The sequence below is a fragment of the Mchenga conophoros genome, linkage group LG5 (assembly GCF_057382185.1).
Source record: "Mchenga conophoros isolate Kocher_MC1m ecotype Shallow Benthic linkage group LG5, M_conophoros_male_GT1.1, whole genome shotgun sequence".
Classification (NCBI taxonomy): Eukaryota; Metazoa; Chordata; class Actinopteri; order Cichliformes; family Cichlidae; genus Mchenga; species Mchenga conophoros.
This window is the reverse complement of record NC_140530.1, coordinates 31,386,526-31,405,951: the sequence shown is the minus strand read 5'-3', so window position 1 is coordinate 31,405,951 and position 19,426 is coordinate 31,386,526. Positions and strand designations below refer to the sequence as shown.

The window sequence follows — 19,426 nt, the reverse complement described above, 5'->3', positions numbered from 1 at the left end:
TAATGCCTGGATGGACAAAGCTATAATTTGTGGGATCTGTAGTTTTTGAAGGGAACAATGAAAATGGTTATCTTGATTAAAGCTCCGAGTTTACTCTCCATTAAAGTGGCAGACATCCAACTTTAATCAGAACAGTATTTAGATTTTGACGAGCCAGACAGATTAAAGAAACCCTTCAGGGGAAAGTGAACAGCTAAAAACAAACACGTTCTATTACAGCTAATGGTTTCATGATGCTGCATTACAATGTGCTGCTGCTGTAAAATCCGCAGATCGTTTTCTTAATTGCTTGTTTTCTCTATATCAGTCAGTTTTACAACGCCCTGGGGTTTCTTTAAATTGTTTTGTCAAATAAGCTGAACATTTTCTAATTTAAGCTGCACCATTTTGCAAGAAAAAAAAAAAAAGACAAACCTCAAGTGATAAACCATTCCCCAGAATAGCAGCCAATAAACTGTCATTGACGGATACAAAGAAAAATGGCTGTAATTCCTCCACAGTTAACGCAATACTTTTGTTAAACCCCTCACTTCAATCCTGTCTTAATTGTTTAAAATCCAGTACCGGTGCTCAAAAACCTATGAAACCTGTAACAGTGACAAGAGAATCGACCTCATCGGTGAACGTGTGTCAAAGTCATTCATGCTAGGAGTGTCGCCTGCTGCTGTAAATCTAACCCAAGCCCTAAAAGCACATGTGATGACGGGTGCGTGACGTAACAGACGTTAAATATGAACGTACGAATGTTTACATCGAATACGAGCATGAGAAGAAGCGCTGCAATGATTTCAACTTCCCGGTGGCTCCAGGGGATTCCAGCTGCTTCTTCCTGGATTTAAAACTGTTTTTCTTCAAACACTGGCTCAGTTTATTAGACATACACACACACATACACACACGCGTCAAAAAAATAATCTGGCAACCCACCTTTCCCCCCAAAAAGAAGAGACGAAAACACGAGAATAAGCACTTTTTTAAATACCTTTTTTTGTCTTTAATGTATTTACAAGCTTTAATCTGCTCTGTAGGTCTGAAGTGTTACAAGCATGTCATGTTCAGCGACTCTGGCCATTTGCTTTTTGAAGTTGCTCATTCCATCTGAATGAATCTGGTTTGTTCGTCTACGTTTGTGTGACAGTTCGGACTTGCATCGCTTCTTGAATGCATACCTCTACCTCTCATGAGGTGTATGTACATATCAATGCAGAGCAAGCCAAGGCTCAGGGAGACACTTCTTGGTTATTACAAGATAACCTTTGACCTTGGACAATGTTAATAGTTCCTGTGCATTCAACTCCTCTTTTTTTTTTTAATCTTTGCTTCCCCTTCATCCCAAAATAATTTTGCTTTACTCTGTTTTAAACCAAACAGTGTGGAATCCGGGGAGGCTGTTTATTTCACAATTATTATTTTGTTATTATAATTAATTATATTGTTATTTCTGCCGTCTTGTTCTCATTGTGAGCATCTGCAAATGTTAAATAACTTTCATATTTGCAGTCCTTAAAAAAATAATAAATTAAAGAGTCCAGAACCTATGTATCTTTTAAGTCTCTTCTTAAAAAGTAACAAAAGAAAAGTAAGTTAAAATTTAAAAAAAAAATATTTTCTATGTATAATACAGGTATTTAGTGCTTCCACCGTTGGGATCCAAACTCAAAATGGCGGCATGTTTCAGAACCGTACCGCAGAAAAAAATTCCAGCCGTAAACATGTCGTCCTGCCCACGCAGCCATTTTGAAAGTTTGTTCTGCTGCGAGGATACAGTTCTACTAAGTCGCGTCCCCGGGTGTCTCCCTCGTCAATTATCTTCAGACTCCTCCTCTGCCTCGCGCAGCCAGGTGAAGAAGGCCGTGACGGACTTCAGGGCCACGCCTTTGCCCTGCTCCTCGGCCGGGTCTTTGCTCGACTCCCACTTGTAGAAAGCGTCCTCCGAGATGACGTCCTCATCATACAGGCAGTCAAAGAACATCCTTAGGAGGTCTAGAAGACAGACAAATATTCAACTGTCACCTTGTTTGACAAGTTCTTTTCGAAATTAGGTTAAAGTTGAACCCTGTTCCTTTTCATTCTAAAGGAACTAGAAAATAAATTTAAAACCAGCCAGAAGAGAAACAAGACTGATTGAAAAGTTACATTAACACAGTGAAGCCTTCAGGCAGGCAACTTAAACTTAAAGATTAGGCGTATTTTGCTAAATTTAATTCGTTTTTTAGTCGTCAAGACTTGAAACCAGCAAATGAGCACAGAAATTAATCAGGAAACAGATTACTGAGGTCACAAATACAGTCAGCTGAAGACCATTTCCCCCCCATACACATTCTATATAATCCTGCCTTTTTGCAGCTAGAGAAGATGCCCCCTGCTGGTCATTACAATGAATGCTTGTTAAGGCAATACCAACTTCACCACAGTTCCATTTTTCATGCTGTTTCAGACTTAATCAGAGTCTTATCTTCTGTCACTGCTCTGTTTAGGGTGTATGGAATGGTACAAGACCGTAGGCTTGCAGTTAAAAATATAAAACAAGGTAGATGGAAATAATTTTTTTATGACCGTAGTAGAAAGCTACTGAAGTCTAGTGTTTTGTTCTTGGTCTTGTTTGGTTATCTGTGAGTGTTTGTGCACCTGTGCATGTAGTTTATGAATGCAGCTTTATATGCTTTATCTGACAAAGTGACACTCTAACCTCTTGTCTAAATACAGTCACTACTAGTTTTCATAGAATCAACATAAGCAGTAAAAAAAATGTGACCATCTTTTATATACAGTCTATTGCAAACCCTACCTAACCCATGTTGACATAACTGCAAGATATATTTCCTTGAAACACATTATATTCTTATACCTTGAGAACTAAACTGCAGTGAAGTTCTCATCAAGTTTATTTATGCAAATCCTCCACAGAGAAACACTGAGACTTTTAGTTCAATCATTCTTTACCTTGGAAACAGCCACTAACTATTAAGAATTTACTTGTAAGAACTCTGTGGTGAGATCAAGTTCTTTAAATGAATAAAAAAAAATGTCTTAATCATTACATGTACAGCCACTTGTAGCCAGTATTTGAGCTCTAATCAGCAATAACAAAAGAGAGGCGCTAGTAAGGAAAGCTAAGAGCAGCAGGTTTTACTAGTTTTATAAACTATGATGCAGAACTTACTTGGAGGCTGATCGAGGGCAACGATCAGCGCCTGAAGTGCATAAAGTGCTTGCAGCTGTCGCTCAGTGTCTGAGTTAAGGTACTTGAGTAATACAGGCAATCTCCTCTGGATCATGGCCGTGTCCACTCGACAATTGGTGTTATCATCTGTACAGCAAAGCAGGAGGCAGAGTGAGTGCATGCTGAGCCGGCCCGCTCGCAATTTGGCAGAGTGTAAATATTGCAATCAGCGGTGGGATTTAAGCAGAACAGAGAAGTGTCTTCTCCAGGTGGTGGAGTGGCTTACCTTTCACTGCTGCCTTACACACAGCTGTCATCAGAGCCCTCAGGAAGGGAGACGAGCTCATCTGTGTTTCATCTAGATTTGCCTGGGAAACGGAGCAGAACTAGCTGTCATTGTCACATGACTCCACTTAGCAGGTAAAAAATACACTGCAACCTCACATAACTTTGCAGCAGCACATGTTTTAACTATGTTTTCCCCTTCAAACCATGTTTGGATTGCGTCCTCTGCTCAAACACTCAACTTCAACCACACCAGGATTATATTATACTCTGTATCAACACGTCACTTAACACCTACTTGTCCGCGAATGATCTGATACTCTGTTCTACTGTTCACCATATTTGCACAGTGTTTGAGTTATTTTCTGACATTTTTAGTAGTGAGTGCAGCTGTACAATGGTAAGTGGCAAATGGGTTGCATTTATGTAGTGCTTTTATCCAGAGAGCTTTGTAATTTCATACACACTGTTTGCTCAAAGCCAGGAGGCATGCTGCTGGTCTGACCATCATGAGTAACTGGGGTCAAGGAATCGAACCACAAACTCTGGTATTGGTGGACTTCTGAGCCCCAGCTGTCCACTTCTGTAGAGTCAGGTACTATAAGAGCAGGCTACATTAAAACAGTTGGCATGGCTTCTGGTTCTATCGTCATTCGAGCTGGCTACCTCAAGCTTGGTCTCCTCAGACATCTTTAACACGTCGTCCTATTCATGTATTAACATAACAGGATAAAGATGAAAACAGGAAAAGTAAGAAAAAAAATACAACTGAACAACAATGATGAAGCACCACGAGGTGCAGCGCTCAACATAAGAGAACAGAACAGAAAGACAGTGGAAGGCAGAAAAGTCACAAAAACGTTCAGTCCTTATATTTATGTCTCTTTTTAATTGCACCAAAGGCTGTAAAAAGGCACATTTTCAGAATCCTATATCTAAAAAATTAAAGCGATGGAAGAATAAAAAATGCAAACACCACGTCTGTTCTCATTCCATACTTTTAATTTAAAAAAAAAAAAAAAAAAAAAAGCAACACAGCAAACGACGGCCTGCCGCTCCTCCCTGCTTTTAGCCACTCGGTCACACAGTTTGTGTGATGTTTGAGCTCCTGAGTAACGTCGCTTGTCATACCTCCACCCAGTCAAAAATCTGCTCATCACTGGCCATATCCTCCAGGAGGAGTCTCTCCAGATGCTGGCTCATCTCCTCAGGAGACAAGACCCTTTCGGGCAGAGCTGCCTCAGGATTGGAGCTGTCTGACTGAAGAAACTGGAGTTTCTGTTGATGTGAAAATGACAGGAGAGGACAAGAAATGAAAAGGTGATGAAAAGGGGGAAAAAAAAGGTTTTCCTGTTGTCTGTTTACATAGTTTTCTATAGAATTCCTAGGTAACACCTGATGACATCATGCAGATCTCAAAAAACAGCAACACATGAGCGATGAGGAAGCAGTGTGTAATCACACAATGAAAAAAGCTAAATTTTTGGACCCTAATGTTAACTCCTATCTGACCTAGTGACCAATGAAAGAAATCAAAATGTTGTCAAGTCTGAGCCTGACACTAACCAACCTGTTGTAAGATGAAGGCCTGGACATCCTCTCCCTCTGGAAGAATGTCGGTCCAGTTGAGGCCAGATTCCCTCCATAAAGAACCTACAGTCCTATGGCTCTGTGGAAACACAACAAGACAAAAGTTAAACCTCTCCCCTCACACACATCTTCTTGCATTTTCAACATTTTGAAGGCGAGGATAAGGAGCATAGATACTTACACAGATATATTATTCATTAGTCCCTAATCTTCATTGATTAAATGTTACTGAGGTCATGAGAACAGATAAAAAACAAACAAACAAAAAAAGTAAAAATAATCATAAAAAACAACAATATAACATCTAAGCATTGCTTACCATGTGTTTGCATAGTAAGTGCAGTATTTCAGATATAAGGATCCCAGCTCTTCCCACAGGAAGCAAGGGTTTGCTTAATTCACTGCAAACAGAGACGAAAGAAATTGAAGTATACATGTTTTTCCCCCTGTCACACACAGCTTTGTTTACAGCAAATGTGCAATCAGACCAATTATTTAAACACATGTGCAGATGTAACCCTCATGTTTTTGTTTTTTTATGTCTGATGGAAGGTAATCTGAGACTAAAGTGTAGATAAATTGGTGGCAGAGGTGAATTTATTTCTGAACAAATGTAGCAAATCTTTCATTTTCAGTTATTTGTACCTAAAGAGCTCTTTCATAGAGAAGCCCCCCTCCTTCAACACAGGGCTGAGCAGCTCAGCCAGGTACAGCCAGATGTGAGGAATGTCGATGGCCATGTCGTCTGCTTGCTCCAGCGTGTCTGCAAACCTGAGAAAACAAAGACAAAGAGAAGACCAAGCAGTGATTAGATGTGACAGTGCTTCAAACTTTATTTCCACTTTAATAAACAATGTTAAAAATACTGCAATGTGCTTTTTAAAGGATATACTTTCACTTTAATGTGTATTTCCATTGCAAGATTGGTCCAAAATTTCAGTGCCAAATAAATCAAATAATAAAAAATGGGTAAGAAGAAAGTAAATAGAAGAGTTCTAGTGATCGATTGAGTATTGGCCACTAAGCAAGTGAACTGACCCTTTGTAGAACTGGGCCTTGGGCACGGTTCCCTGCTGCACCAGCTGGAAGAAGAGCTGGCCCATGTGGTCCCGTGTGATCTGACTGCGCTCTAGGGTCGACTCCACCCCAACGCGCACAAAGATGTGAAGCTGGGAGCCCAAGTCAAGCTCGTCCACACACTGGATAGCCTCCTGCAGAAAATGAAGATATATTGTCAAAACTGATTCAGCTGGAAATTACTGAAAAATTTAAATACTGAAATTTTCCATTCTAGCAATTATAAATCATTAAAATATCAAACACGGTTCATTATCTTACCCTGCTGGTGGATTTAAACTCACACAAATCTTGGTTAAAGCTTACAACATATCTTAAAGGGGTATGAAAAATACAAAATGCATGCTTGCCTTAAAGAAAATAACTTATTTAATCATGAATGAATCTTCTGGAAAGATCACTGTTAATATTCATGTAAAGCAGAAGCTTGCTGATGCGTATTAGAAGTTGTGCACCGTAAACTTCACCTACTGCTCGTGAATGTCATACCTTGTAATCATTTATGTGTAGAAATTCGTCAATAATAGACTTGGACTTCCTCTCGATCCCCTCCTCAGACAGGGCTGGTCTGTCTGGGGTCTGGACCACTGGCTCAGGTTTCACTGTAAACATATAAACACAAGTCCCAACTTTGCCTTTTGGTGGAAAGAACCGATGGCTGCTCTAAAAAGTAAGTTCAACACACCCCACAAATCTTCTTCTTATCTGGATTGAGTTACATAAACACTGACAATCAGGATAAACAGTCACACGAAGGTGGTTGGCAAATAGACAATTATACTCAGGGATTTCTAAACCTAAGCACCATATAGCAGTATAGTGTTAAAAAGTGCAGAATGAATATCTGTGTGTGCTTATAGTGTTTGAAGTTTTCATTCGAATTGAAAAAGTGCTTTATAAATAAAATCTATTTAAAGCCAGGAAGGAAAGCTGGCTGTGCAAGTTAATAGACTCATTACTACTGACTGATCATTAAACCACAGGAAAATCTGACTACATTAGCCTACAACACCGTAAAGCACATCAAGAGGTGTTAGATGACCTTAGAAATATTGAAGTAAATAATTCAAACTGGTAAGTAGGTTTACTACTTTTATATAAAGTCAACAAGCAAGTATATGGTAATACAACCCTAAAAATGTAAACAGGTTTCTTTTAATACAAAACTACAAATTTTCTATAAAATGCACCAAATCAGGTGTTCCTGAGAATTTAAATTTCCTACCAATGCTCATTTAAAAAGACCTCAGACTCTCTCACTATCTGAGTATCAATGTCCAGGAATGATAGGTATTTGATTGATGGAGCTTTTGTACATGAAATGTACCCTGGTAAGAAGTGGGCTACCTTGTTAACACCAAAAACTCAGGGTTTCGCTTGTTTTCACCTGAAAACTGAATGAAATATGTAAACTGCAGAGGCTGAGCAGTGTTCTCACCAGGCTCCCTGACTCTACTGCGCTCCATCTCCGTTTTGTCCTCCGTGACACTCGGTCTCCGGGGCTCGGCTCCCTCTCGCTCACGGTCTCTTCGCGGCTCCTCTGGGTTCGGACTTTCCAGCAGCTCTTTAGAACTTCCTCCCCTGATGAACGGTCCGGGCCGTGCTGATGGCGCTGCAGAGATTAGTGGCTTGTCACTGCGCTCTCTGCCTGTACTGGCACGACTTTTTGTGAAGGGGGGAGGAAAAAAAAATCAAGTCAAACATGATGTTGCTCAATAAAAGGATATTCGAGAAATCAGCAGACAATCAGGAGGAACAAATAAGAGCTGGAGTTGTTTTTTACCTTCCTAGAGTTCTCCTGGAGTCATATTCTGGGTTCTGGGGAGGTGTAGTGGAGGGCTGAGGTGAGAGTGTCGGCTGCAGTGCAGAGTAACGGTTCAGGCCAGTTGTCCGTGACAGGTCTGTAACAGGAAGAAGAAAAATTCAATTCAATTCAATTTTATTTATATAGCGCCAAATCACAACATAAGTCGCCTCAAGGCGCTTCATAGATACAGAGAAAAAAAACCAACAATCATATGACCCCCTATGAGCAAGCACTTTGGCAACAGTGGGAAGGAAAAACTCCCTTTTAACAGGAAGAAACCTCCGGAGGAGTGATCACATTTGGTGTTATTAAATCTCAGTTCTATGTATTCCCTACAGCAAAGAAAGACACGGCTCAAAGTGGTCTAACTTACAAAATGATCTTTAATTTTACATATTCCGGAATATGGAGACCCGAACACACTAGCTCAGGTCTGAAGCACAAACAGGAAGCCTAGTTATTCATATAGACGTCACACAAACTTTAAGTTTCGATCAAACACTCTGCTTAGTTTCACTTTCTGCCTGCAGTTACCATGCTCTGCAAAAACATGCAGTTTCCTGTCAGCCTGCGACCTAGTCTCAAAGCTGGCCCTCTCTTATACATAATACAATATAGTCAACAAAATAAGCATTAAAATATATATTTAAATCCCAACAGTGTCAAATCAGCCAGAGTGCTGATTCGACTCAGTCACTATGCAGCATAATCTGTCCATAGCAGCTTTAAAAGTCCAGCCAACCCCCAAACGTATGGATGCCACAATCCACTTCGGCCCTGAAAAGCTTCTGTCACCCACCTATACTTATCATTTCATGGTTTTCATCTGCAGGTCCCACTCTTGTAAACTCCAGAGAGCCTGAGAATTACTGCTCCATTACTCAGCAACTAATGAGCAGACCATTAACTTTAACTACCCAACAACCAAAAGAAATAAAACAGCAGTGGATCAAAAGCTATTCAGATACATAAAGGATATGACAAAATGTAAAATCAAAGCTTTCTTTTATTAGCTTTGAATACTTTTGATTGCAAGTAATTCATAATAAAACATTTATGGGTTTTTTTTTGTGTCCCGTTTGGATCTTTAGCCATCAGAATTGTTGTCTTAAGGCCAAGAAAGATGCCAAGCGGATTTATTTTACCAAGTGGATCATCATGGCCTTGCCATATTGGTCCATTTGATTGACCTTTATTATAATTATGAACAAACGGGACAGGACAGGGAGAAAGAATGAAAGAAAGAGAGGGAGAGAAAGAAAACCAAAGGGGAGAAGAGACGGTGAGAAGGGGGGGAAGAAAGAAAAAAAAAACAAAACAAAAAAAAACAAACACCTGGGTCACCTGTATGGAGAAAAAAAACAGAAGAGAAAGCAAACAACAAAGAGCAACATAGTAAAAAAAACAAAACGGCACCATCACAATAAACTAGCTAGCAGTAGATATCAGTAGATACTAAATAATAAACGATATTGTGCAGCACGCAAGATAGACAGCGCACAATGTGCTTTGAGGCAGCAGCCAAGAAAGCTGTAGTCCGCGTCTGTGAATACCCGTGTGTACACCTGTGTGGATCAGCATGCTTGCATTCCAAAGGTTTCTCCATGTAACGATCTGCTAGGGAGTGTGGGGGGGCCACAGCCCCGTCCTCCAGGGTATGAAGCAGGTATGGAGGAGATCAAAACTCCAGACATCCAGAGGCCCCCAGAACACAAGAGACCAAGGAAGACCAACAGAGGGGCAGCCGCGCCACTGTCCCAGTAAGAGCTGAGGAGAGTCCCAGATGAGGGTTCACTCAGCAGCCGCGGAGCAGAAGCCAGGGGGAGTTGCAGTGACGCGCCCGTGAGCTCCGCCGGCAGCCAGCTGTGCCTGAGTGACCGAGCCCCAGGCCGAGAGGCCGGGGGCACCCCACCTCCGAAGTGGCCCGAGCGAGCCCCAGGCTCCAGGCCCCGATAAGCGGCCGTCAAGGAGTGAGCCGGTGTGTACCCGGACGCCCACCCCCACACACAAAGAACCACCAACGCACTGACACCTGAGGGAGTCCGCCACTGGCAGGGGAAGTGGTGGTGGGTGGAGATAGGCCTCCAAACCTTGGAGGGCATAAGATGTCCCCAGAGAGGTGGCGTCTGACACCCAACCTGACATATAGACACAGACATACAGGCACACACAGACACAAACATCCATTCCCTCATGCTCTCATATGCACTCACTCCACACTCAACCAACGTGGAGACAGACATAAAGAGACGTTGTACAACAATCACACTCCCCAAGCGTACTCTACGAACTGGGTCTAGGTACCCTTACCCCTGGAGGGGGGAACTGCACCCAGACCCAGGTGGTGTTACCCTTTTCCCTGCGGTGGGGAGAGGCAGACCGCCCCGACTCCGCAGCAGCAGGGAGGCCCCACACTCCAGACCGCAGTCGGACGGCCAACTCCTCCTCCTAGCCCCCCCGCTCCAGCAGGCCGCAGAGAATGGGGGTGAGAGGAGACTCCAAACCTCCCTCCACCCGCTCATTGTAGTGTTGATGCATGTGTGTTCTAAGGTGCAATTAAAACCCAGGAGGGCATGGAGCTACCTGCCAGAGAGCAGCAGGTAAGCGCATAGTCCCTCCTGCTAGCCCTCAATGTCTACGTGTATTTAAAATTGAGAGGTGGGCAACGACGCCAGGGGTGAGGTGTACACCCTGATGGTAATTTGGACTCCGTGTATCGTGCCCACCCCCAAGATCCTATATGTATGTGTAATGAGAGTGTGAGTAATGTGAATGTCTAAGTTGTGGGATAAAATTGAGGCAGAGGCAGCCAGAAGGGGACGGGGGGGGGGTAGCCTCCTCTGCACCCTGGTGACATACCCCTACTCCAAGGCCCTGCATGTGTGGGTGGTTGTGGTGGAGCGGGAGGGGGGAGGCAGCTGGAGATGGGGAGGGAAGGAAGGGAAGGGCAGGTGACCCCTCCCTGGGGCCTGCTCCCCCGCTGACCCCAGTAGGCACTCCCACACTCCGCGACCCGCCAGGGAAAGGGGGCCCAGGCCCATCCAGACCGGGGCCCAGTGCAGCAGCGCCTCCCGGCCCCACAGAGCTCGGGACAGTCCACCCAACCCCACCACAGAGAAAACTGCACCCACCCCACCATCCACTCTTCTTCCAGACTACATAAGACAATAGACGCCCAGGCTGAGATCTTCCTCCACCTCTCCTGTATCTCCCCCTCCTGCAGAGAGTTCCTGAGGAGAGGAAAGCTCCTGCAAGGTGTGACAATCTCCCCCACCAGTTGAAGAGCCCCCCAGGTGGCTCGACGCACCGGCGGCACCCTGCGCCAGGGATGGGCCCCCATGCACCCACCCGCCCACAACCCTGGCAACACACAAACCAGGACCCAAGGCCCCGAGGCCCGGCCAGGGCCCCAGCCCAGAGACGGCGCGCCCCCAGAACCTCACGCCCATCCCGGACCCACCCAGGGGCAGCCAGGCTACCAGGTCAGTAACCCACGTCCGTCAGCACAGACCCTCCCCTAGCCCCGCTGCACGCAGCCACGAGGAAACAGTCACCCGAGAGCCAAAAGAGCCCCCAACCGGACATGACCGCTACCCCGGGTTGAGCCCCCCAAGGAAGATGCCTCCGGGGAACCCCCCGACGCCCTAAGCTTGTCCCTACCCCCACACCAATCACAACAGTGAAGGTGGGACCAAACTATGACCCCCCACTAGGTGATGGAGCTGATCAAAGGAGCCCAGAGCAATTGATCTGATGTGGTGGCAGAGGCTGTATCAAGACTAATGTAATCTAATAGATAATTTCTATATTGGTTAGAATTAAGATTATTTTTATTTTTCCAGTTCATGAGGACTGTTTTCTTGGCTATGCATAGGGCAGTGAAAAACATATGGGCGATATTCTTTTCTGAAGTGACATTATCTAAGCTGCCCAACAAACACACTAAGGGGGAAGTTGGAATGTTACATTTCAGACACTTTGATAAGTCTTCACATATCTCGCGCCAAAACTTCTGAACTGGTGGACAGAACCAAAGAGCGTGAATGTAATTGTCTGGTGTATTGCCTTGACAGTGTGAGCAGTTGTTGGAAGATGTAAAGCCCATCTTGAACATCCGATGACCTGTATAGTGCACTCTATGTAGTATTTTGTATTGTATTAATTGCAGACTGGGATTTTTAATCAATTTAAAGGTTTTTAAGCAAATCTGAGACCAGAAGTTTTGGTCTAAGCTGACTGATAAATCTGCTTCCCACTTTGCAATAGGAAGGGATATTGATTCATCTAATTTAGAAAGTGTTCTGTATATTTTAGATAATAATTTGGGGGATTTAAGAGTAAGGAAATGTGCCGCACTTGGTGGTGTTTGTAATTCAACTTGACTGAGGTTAAATTTCTTTTTTACTATGGATTTAATTTGTTGATATTCTAAAAATCTTGTCTTGTTGATCAACTAGTCTGTCAAATGGAATAAATTCTGTTCCCTCTAATATATGTTCTAAGTATTTAATTCCTTTACAACTCCATTCTGGGAAATTAATCATATTATTGTTTTGTAATATGTCAGGGTTATTCCAGATAGGTGTACGTTTGCATGGGATTAATGAAGACTCCGTTATTTTTAGAAACTCCCACCATGCTGTCAGAGAAAAGCTGATGTTGATACTTTTAAAGCATTCATGTCTTTTGATGTTTGAGCTAATAAATAGTAGGTCTGAAATCTCTAGATCCTTGCATAGTGCCTGTTCAACATCTAGCCAGGGCTCAACTAAGAGGGTATGTTTTGACCATTCTGAGATGAACTGAAGCCTGTTGGCTAAGAAGTATTGGTGAAAATTAGGCAGATCATTTATGGTTATTTGAAAGACCTTTCCAGGTCAAACAACAACACCTTCCCAATTTACCAGGGGGAAAAAGCAACACATTGGGAATCACAGCTACACAGTTTTTCCTGCATACAGGAATGTTTGGCACTCCCCAAAGAGGTTTTATACAAAGAGGATAATACTGTCACTAAATCTAAACTAAACTAAAACTAGGCATTGCTACAGATGGTTACTGAGACATCTGTGTGAAAGTGAACCGATCATGCTGATGCACACTGTCACCCACCAAAGGCCTTGAACTCACAAGCTGAACTTTTTTTAAATATAAATCTCAATTTATGGAGAGAAGTGTTTATGCCTGCAAAGCAATGCTGCTCCTAAGGTTGAATTATTTTGAACTAAAAGTGCTGCGAGTGCATTGCACTGGGGGAGTTTTTGCCCTGAGGACTTTGAGCGCTGTCAACGCCGAGCTTCACAGGATTTGTATAGAAAATTGATGCTTCCTGTGGAGACGGAGCCTAACAGCCACAGGTCAGAGCGTGGAGAGTGTGGAAGAAAGCAGTCTTTGTTTTCAAAAATTTCACACAGTACCTGCTCTTCATGCATCCTGATGCTTTTACTGTGACACATCTGAGCCAGCTGCAGCTACAATCTCACCATCAGACCTGATTTTCGACATTTTTGGGGGGCCAGTCACAAGGCACTGAAGATGTATTTCTTATCATTTCTAATGTTATTCCATCGAGTCTCACTGACAGCCATTTATTGTATTTGAAAGATGTTTGTAAATTGCCAAAACTGACTTAGTGTCAATAAATCAGCAGCTGAAAGCTGAGCGATGCTCCCAACTTTGCCATTTTGGTGTTTTAGTACAACTAATGAGCCTCTGAGACTCGAGATGAAAAGACTGTTATGACGACCACAGTTTGTACAGTGTGCTCGGTTCTGTTTTTCCAAGTTTTGCTAATGATGTTATAGCTTGTTGTGGCATCTTACCTGAGTCGCTGGCTTTGGCTCCTCCGCTGCTGCCCTTCACCCACGTGACTTGAGCCCGTGGGCCGAGCTGGATCTTCTCATCCATCTGAGGCTGCGGGAACACAATAATTCAGAAAAAAAGCTTCACAATCTCTGCCTTTAAGCTGGAGAGGAGCAGTATTTTAAAAGGACAAGGAAGACTGACAGGTATAAGGCCAAAGGAAAAATGTAACGTGAGTGTCAAGTGAGTATCCAGTTAAATGGGGCTATAAATGACGATAGCACCTAAAATGCTGCCTCTATACCAGACAGCTTCTGGGATATTTGGTTCTCTCTTATAGACTAACAGTTAAAACTGCCAGAGTGCTTCCAGCAGAGGGCGCTCCAAAAATGAACTAACTTCTTTTACCCAGCAATAGTTATAGTTCCATCAGGATGTCAGTATATGCATAACTGAGCATGTAGAGTTATGTAGATGGGAACAGAGGACATTGATGTACTCGGCCCAGTTATGATTATCCTTAAGAGTCATCTTGAGTCTGCGTAAACAGTTATCTTCTGTGTGCAAAAAAAAAAACACCAGCCAGCTGAAAAGGGGCTTTAACATGAGATGAAAAAAACAAACACATGTTGAATGGAAAACAAACTTGTCACAACATGAAAACCATCCCACAATTTGTTTATATTACAATGCAGAATTGAGAAAGTTCAGCCAAGTCTGAGAATCTGAGAGAACAAAGCAGCCGCACATTACCCACACACCATCAGACCCAATACACAACATGCTGCAACAAAACACTGTCTGTGACAGGTTTCTAATTAGAGCTCATTTCTGATACTTCCATCATCACTGGTGCCTCCTGAATTGACGGATTCACTAACTCACGGGTTTTCAAACCTTTTCTAGCATGCCCTTTTTTTGAAGCCAAATTTTTTTAAACCCATACCCTGCAATTTTGTTTAAAAACTATTAACAAGAATCCAAATTTAATTTTAGTGAGAAACAAAAAGTCTGTACAACAATCTCGTCTATCCTGCCCTCCAAAATTACATTATTTTATCTTAGTTTTCCCACGGTGCTCCAAACTCCTCAGTCTGAGAACAAGTGATTTTGCTAACTGTGAGGAGAAGAACTAATCAACATAATGATGATTTTTCTTTAAAAAAAAAAACCTGTTTAGACAGTCTGCTATTTTTAGATCTCACTCTGGAAGTTCTGACCACTTGTTCTGGGTGCTCAAACCTGTGCCGAGAGCAAACATCAATTCTGTTTCAAACTGACCCCAATTTCATGTGAGGGACAGTCATCACTGGTGCTGGCCGCTACACCTCCAGTTATGATTGAACAGTTTTCATTTGATGAGTTCAGGCCAAAGTCATGGTCTCAGGTGAGGAGTGAGACCTGGTGCATGTTCATTTTTAAGAAAAAAAAAAGAAGAAACATTCATCGTGTTGTTCACTTTGAATTTGTCCCTCGGGGTGAGACTGTCAGCCAGGAGTTCTAATGTAATGTCCTGAGTGATCTGAGGGGGAGTATTCACAGGAAACAATATGAACTCGATTGTCATTGTATTGGCTAAAAGTGCAAAGAAAACGGATGGATTTTCATGCCCACATCAACAAAATCTTTGCTCACCGGCCAGAGGTGCCTTCCTGCAACACTGCCCACATGCCGAATATGTAAATTCAGTTGAAAGATCATTGTTTTGACATCACAGAGTTTACTAGTCACATAGTGAATTTTGCTGTGTGGGGGGTAAAAAAAACAAACCCCACTATTTGTACGTAAAAACTCCAAGGACTCTATTTCAACGCCACTAGAAATACTTAAATAAATTAAAAATTAAAAAAAAAACCCCAGCAATGGCAGGATGTTGGTCAGGTGACAGACAGATTTTGGAGCATGTGGAAAACCAGGTGGATTGCTGGCTGTGCAGAGCAATAGCTGAACTGAACAGAGAGTCCAGAGTGCAGAGCACTAATCTGAGCAAATAAAAGGTGAAATTGAGAGCAGAGCAGCCAAATTGAATATGTTTCTGTTGTGAGAAATAGAAGAGCTTCAGACTGAGGCCGTGCAATGTGCACAGAGGAGGAGAAAAAGGAGAAAAAGGCTGATCTGTTCACTTGAGCAAAACTCATTTTAACTTTCCAATTAGTTTCTTCTTCTTCTACCATAATTAAATATACATATATATTTATGTTATTAGTTTTGTCATTGTACTTGTTAAGAGAATAATAAAACATTTAAAAATCTTTTTGTGTCAGCAGAGAGTTTGGAATTTGAGTATCCTGACAATCCTACAGGTTGAGATGTATCATTATGTTGCAGGCAGTTTCTCTGTAGGAGTTTCTCTTCCAGTAGAAAAAGGGCACTTACAGCATATTGAACATTTCTAAGATTTATTAAAGGTTTTTCTTGTCTTTCCAGCTGGTGGCGCTCTAACTAATGGCTGAAGCTCATCTCAGGCTACGACCAGCATGGGCAGCATGTCTCACCTTGGAGATCTTTGGGATCTTGTTGGGGTCGATGGTCCTGCTGTTCTTCGTCATAGGCACAGTGTTCCAGGTCTCTTCTCTCTGCCCACGCTGATCTCTTTGATCTCGTGGATCTAAGGGGCATAAAGCAGGAAAAATATAGTTCCGTGGGAATTCAGCGACAATTCTGAACATTTTTCATCATTTCAGACACGCATTAAACACATGACGAAATATTATAGGTCATCTGACAGATGGGAGGGGGTAGGGGGGCTTCCTTTCTGCTGCTGGGCACAATAGCATCTCTGCGGGCTATAGGAACAGGAAGTCTGCCTGTATACTTGCAGGCTTCCTGAGTCACTGTAGCTGTGCCGATATGACTCTAAGCCTTAAAGAGGATTTAGACTGCAGGCCTGACCTGACCGCCTCTTGCTGTCCTTGGAGAGCAGCTGCTGGTGCACTTTTCTCTGCTCTTCCTGCTCTTCAATCTTAGCCTCTTTGTGGATCTGCTCAATTGTTTTCGGGCCCTGGTCAGCTCTCCTGGAAACCCAGTTGTGCTGGAAAAGAGAGAAAAAAACCCACCAGATTCATAAAATACACCGAACAGTGTCAGTCAGATATAAACCAACTGAAACAACAACCAGAGCAAATTACCGTATTTCCCTTGTTTTATCATGATACACAGATCAGATCACATATGAGAAGCTGTCAGTCACAAAAGAAAATCACTAATAATTTAATGAGTGACCACACCTGACAGAAGATGTGTTAACAAGGTTTTCAACTTGCGACAGCCCATCATTTGTTATTAATATCTATGTGCGCGTCTATGACGCTGAGGATGAAGGTTTTTGTTTTTAAACAAAGTACCTTCTTGCTCATTTCAATTTCAAATTTGACAGGAACGTAGCACAGCAGGGATTTGAATTTTTCCTCCTTTGCGTATGAGATGCTGACGCTGATGCAAACAACTTGTGTCAGGCTAGAGTTAAGGAGCAATCTCAGCTTAATCAATGCAGATGCATCTACAGGAAAAACACAATATCAACCTTAACAGCGACACCACAGATGAGGTTTGATATATGTATGAAGCTGAACTGACAATTCTGTCTCATTTTCATTAGGCTTTTAAACTCAGGCTACAACAGCTAAACACAAACACAAAAACCCATAAAAGCACCCGTCACTGAGATGCTGGTTCGGTCCAGAGACAGCAGCAAATAACAAGGGGAAAAATAAACCGCATCCCCAAGCTTTACAGGTGGATTTATTACTTGTGAACCTCTTCTTATTTTTACTATGAAGATGTTTTCCAATCAACAACTTCCAATTTCTAAACTAGACATGTTTATAGGTTTTTGACGTCTATGTAATTAAACATCTCAATCTAATCAGTTTATAAAATAAATAAAGCAGTCGATGCACGCAGCTTCTGTACAAGTGTTAAGGATATGTTTTTTAAAAACTGTGTTGCACCTTGTTAGCAAGTCAGTATCACTGGGAATGGTTTATACCCCACTTCCTGTTAACTGATTTGGTAACTGACACTCACATCAGACATAAATTTCTTCAGAGGTTATTGCAAACAGTGATAAAATAATAACTGGGCATAGTGGCATAGTAAGTGGTGCTATATCTACAAAATTGAATGGAATATACACAGTAGTATTTATTGTAGCGTCTAATGTTTTTGTGCACTGCAGTGAATAAACATCAATGCTTATTTAGAAGACAACAAACACCAGCAGCTTTTTACTAAAGCTTCTCTTCTAGATTTCCCACAGCTTAAGACAACCTAGATTTAAGACTTATTACAACTTTTATTTTGCCATATTCAGAATTAAATTTAAAACAAACTTAATAACAAGACTGAAGGAAAAACAAAAGCACATCAACTCCTCAGGGTTAGAGATGAAACTTGTTAGCTTTTTCGATATATTTGAGGTATTTTGTTAAAGAATTTTGTAGTAAAATTTCCCCATCTTGATTTTGCTGTTAGCCAACAATACATTTATTCTGAGCTAACTGGCCACTGTATTTTAAGACTGAGATTTTAAATTGAAATAATACTTTATCAAATGCAAATGCAGACAGAATGGACATTAGCTGGATTTGAATCTGACAGTTCCAAACTCTATATGATATTTGATTGTGCAAATGTGTGAATAGCTCGTGTAATCTGATGCATTTATTGCCACTGAACATGTGACATGTGCACTGCATCTTAGACTCTCTATCCAGACTGCTTGCACACCTGTAGTGGGAACATATTTGAAGCTGACTATTTTCCGCTGTGTGCAACATGTGAGTAAAATATCCTGACCGGATTTTTCTAAAGTTTTCATCAGTTCATTCGTAAAAACAGAAGTATACAGCTAAAACGTGATCAGCACATACAAGCTTAAACAAGGTCAGGTATTTAAATACTCCAGGTTCATGTTTGTTTGAGGTTTGTTACTGTTTACTGTGTATTTTACCAGAAGGTGTAAAGATTCAATGGTGGAGTAGATATCATTTGAGCAATACTAGATCAAAACACTGATATCCCGCATGTTTCAGAGAAACATGCAGGAAAAATCAATGAAATAAACCTCCGTGGGGGGAAATGCATTATTAGTTCATCTAAACATGGGCTGGGTTCTCCACTGAAAACAATTATCAGAAATGCACACACTCACCAATCTCAGGTCTATAACGTCCTGTAGCATGAACCGTATCCGAGATGAAGTCTTCCTCTCCTTGACGATTTTCTCCATCTGATTGAAATATTGATCCATCCGGGGCTGATGAAAGAGACAGACAAGGTTCATTTGAGATACGAAGGTTAAATTTTCAATTTCTTTAATGGACAGCAGGTCTGAGTGACTCACATTATTTCATTCTACTGACTGATTGTTCAGTTTATTACGTGGAGCGGGACCTGCCTGACCAACCAACATTAAATGGGAACATTTTGGGACGCAGCAGAACAAAAACTCTAATAACCCAAGATGAATGGACTCAATTCGACGTAATAGCTCGCCATTGAACAGAAATGTTCTGGAAATAATGAGATTAAACAAGATAAAACTCATCTAAAAAGGGAACAATGGCTGATTTATGATCAAATTCTTTAGGATTTTATGGCTCTCTACATATTCCAGAAGCAAACAAAGCAGATTTAAGTGGTTACGCTGAGTTCATAAGATTTTTGTAAGGGTGCAGTCTTTGTGCCAATTGGTTAGCTCT

General features: G+C 42.0%; 1 protein-coding gene across 26 annotated transcripts in view; it reads right to left on the bottom strand.

The window, feature by feature from the left end:
* Positions 1-967: 967 nt before the first annotated feature.
* Positions 968-19,426, bottom strand: part of eif4g3a (eukaryotic translation initiation factor 4 gamma, 3a) — a 70,732-nt gene continuing 52,273 nt past the window's right edge. For all 26 annotated transcript variants that reach the window (XM_085274846.1, XM_085274855.1, XM_085274856.1 and 23 more), the window contains 15 exons: positions 18,877-18,981; positions 16,617-16,755; positions 16,220-16,332; positions 13,745-13,835; positions 7,899-8,016; positions 7,554-7,777; positions 6,605-6,717; positions 6,077-6,249; positions 5,684-5,809; positions 5,358-5,439; positions 5,019-5,117; positions 4,580-4,726; positions 3,450-3,531; positions 3,164-3,310; positions 968-1,983 (listed from right to left, as the gene is read on the bottom strand). In XM_085274846.1, coding sequence (XP_085130972.1) covers positions 1,802-1,983; positions 3,164-3,310; positions 3,450-3,531; positions 4,580-4,726; positions 5,019-5,117; positions 5,358-5,439; positions 5,684-5,809; positions 6,077-6,249; positions 6,605-6,717; positions 7,554-7,777; positions 7,899-8,016; positions 13,745-13,835; positions 16,220-16,332; positions 16,617-16,755; positions 18,877-18,981 — 1,941 coding nt within the window. In that variant the 3' untranslated portion in view covers positions 968-1,801. The remainder of the gene's footprint in view (positions 1,984-3,163; positions 3,311-3,449; positions 3,532-4,579; positions 4,727-5,018; positions 5,118-5,357; positions 5,440-5,683; positions 5,810-6,076; positions 6,250-6,604; positions 6,718-7,553; positions 7,778-7,898; positions 8,017-13,744; positions 13,836-16,219; positions 16,333-16,616; positions 16,756-18,876; positions 18,982-19,426) is intronic.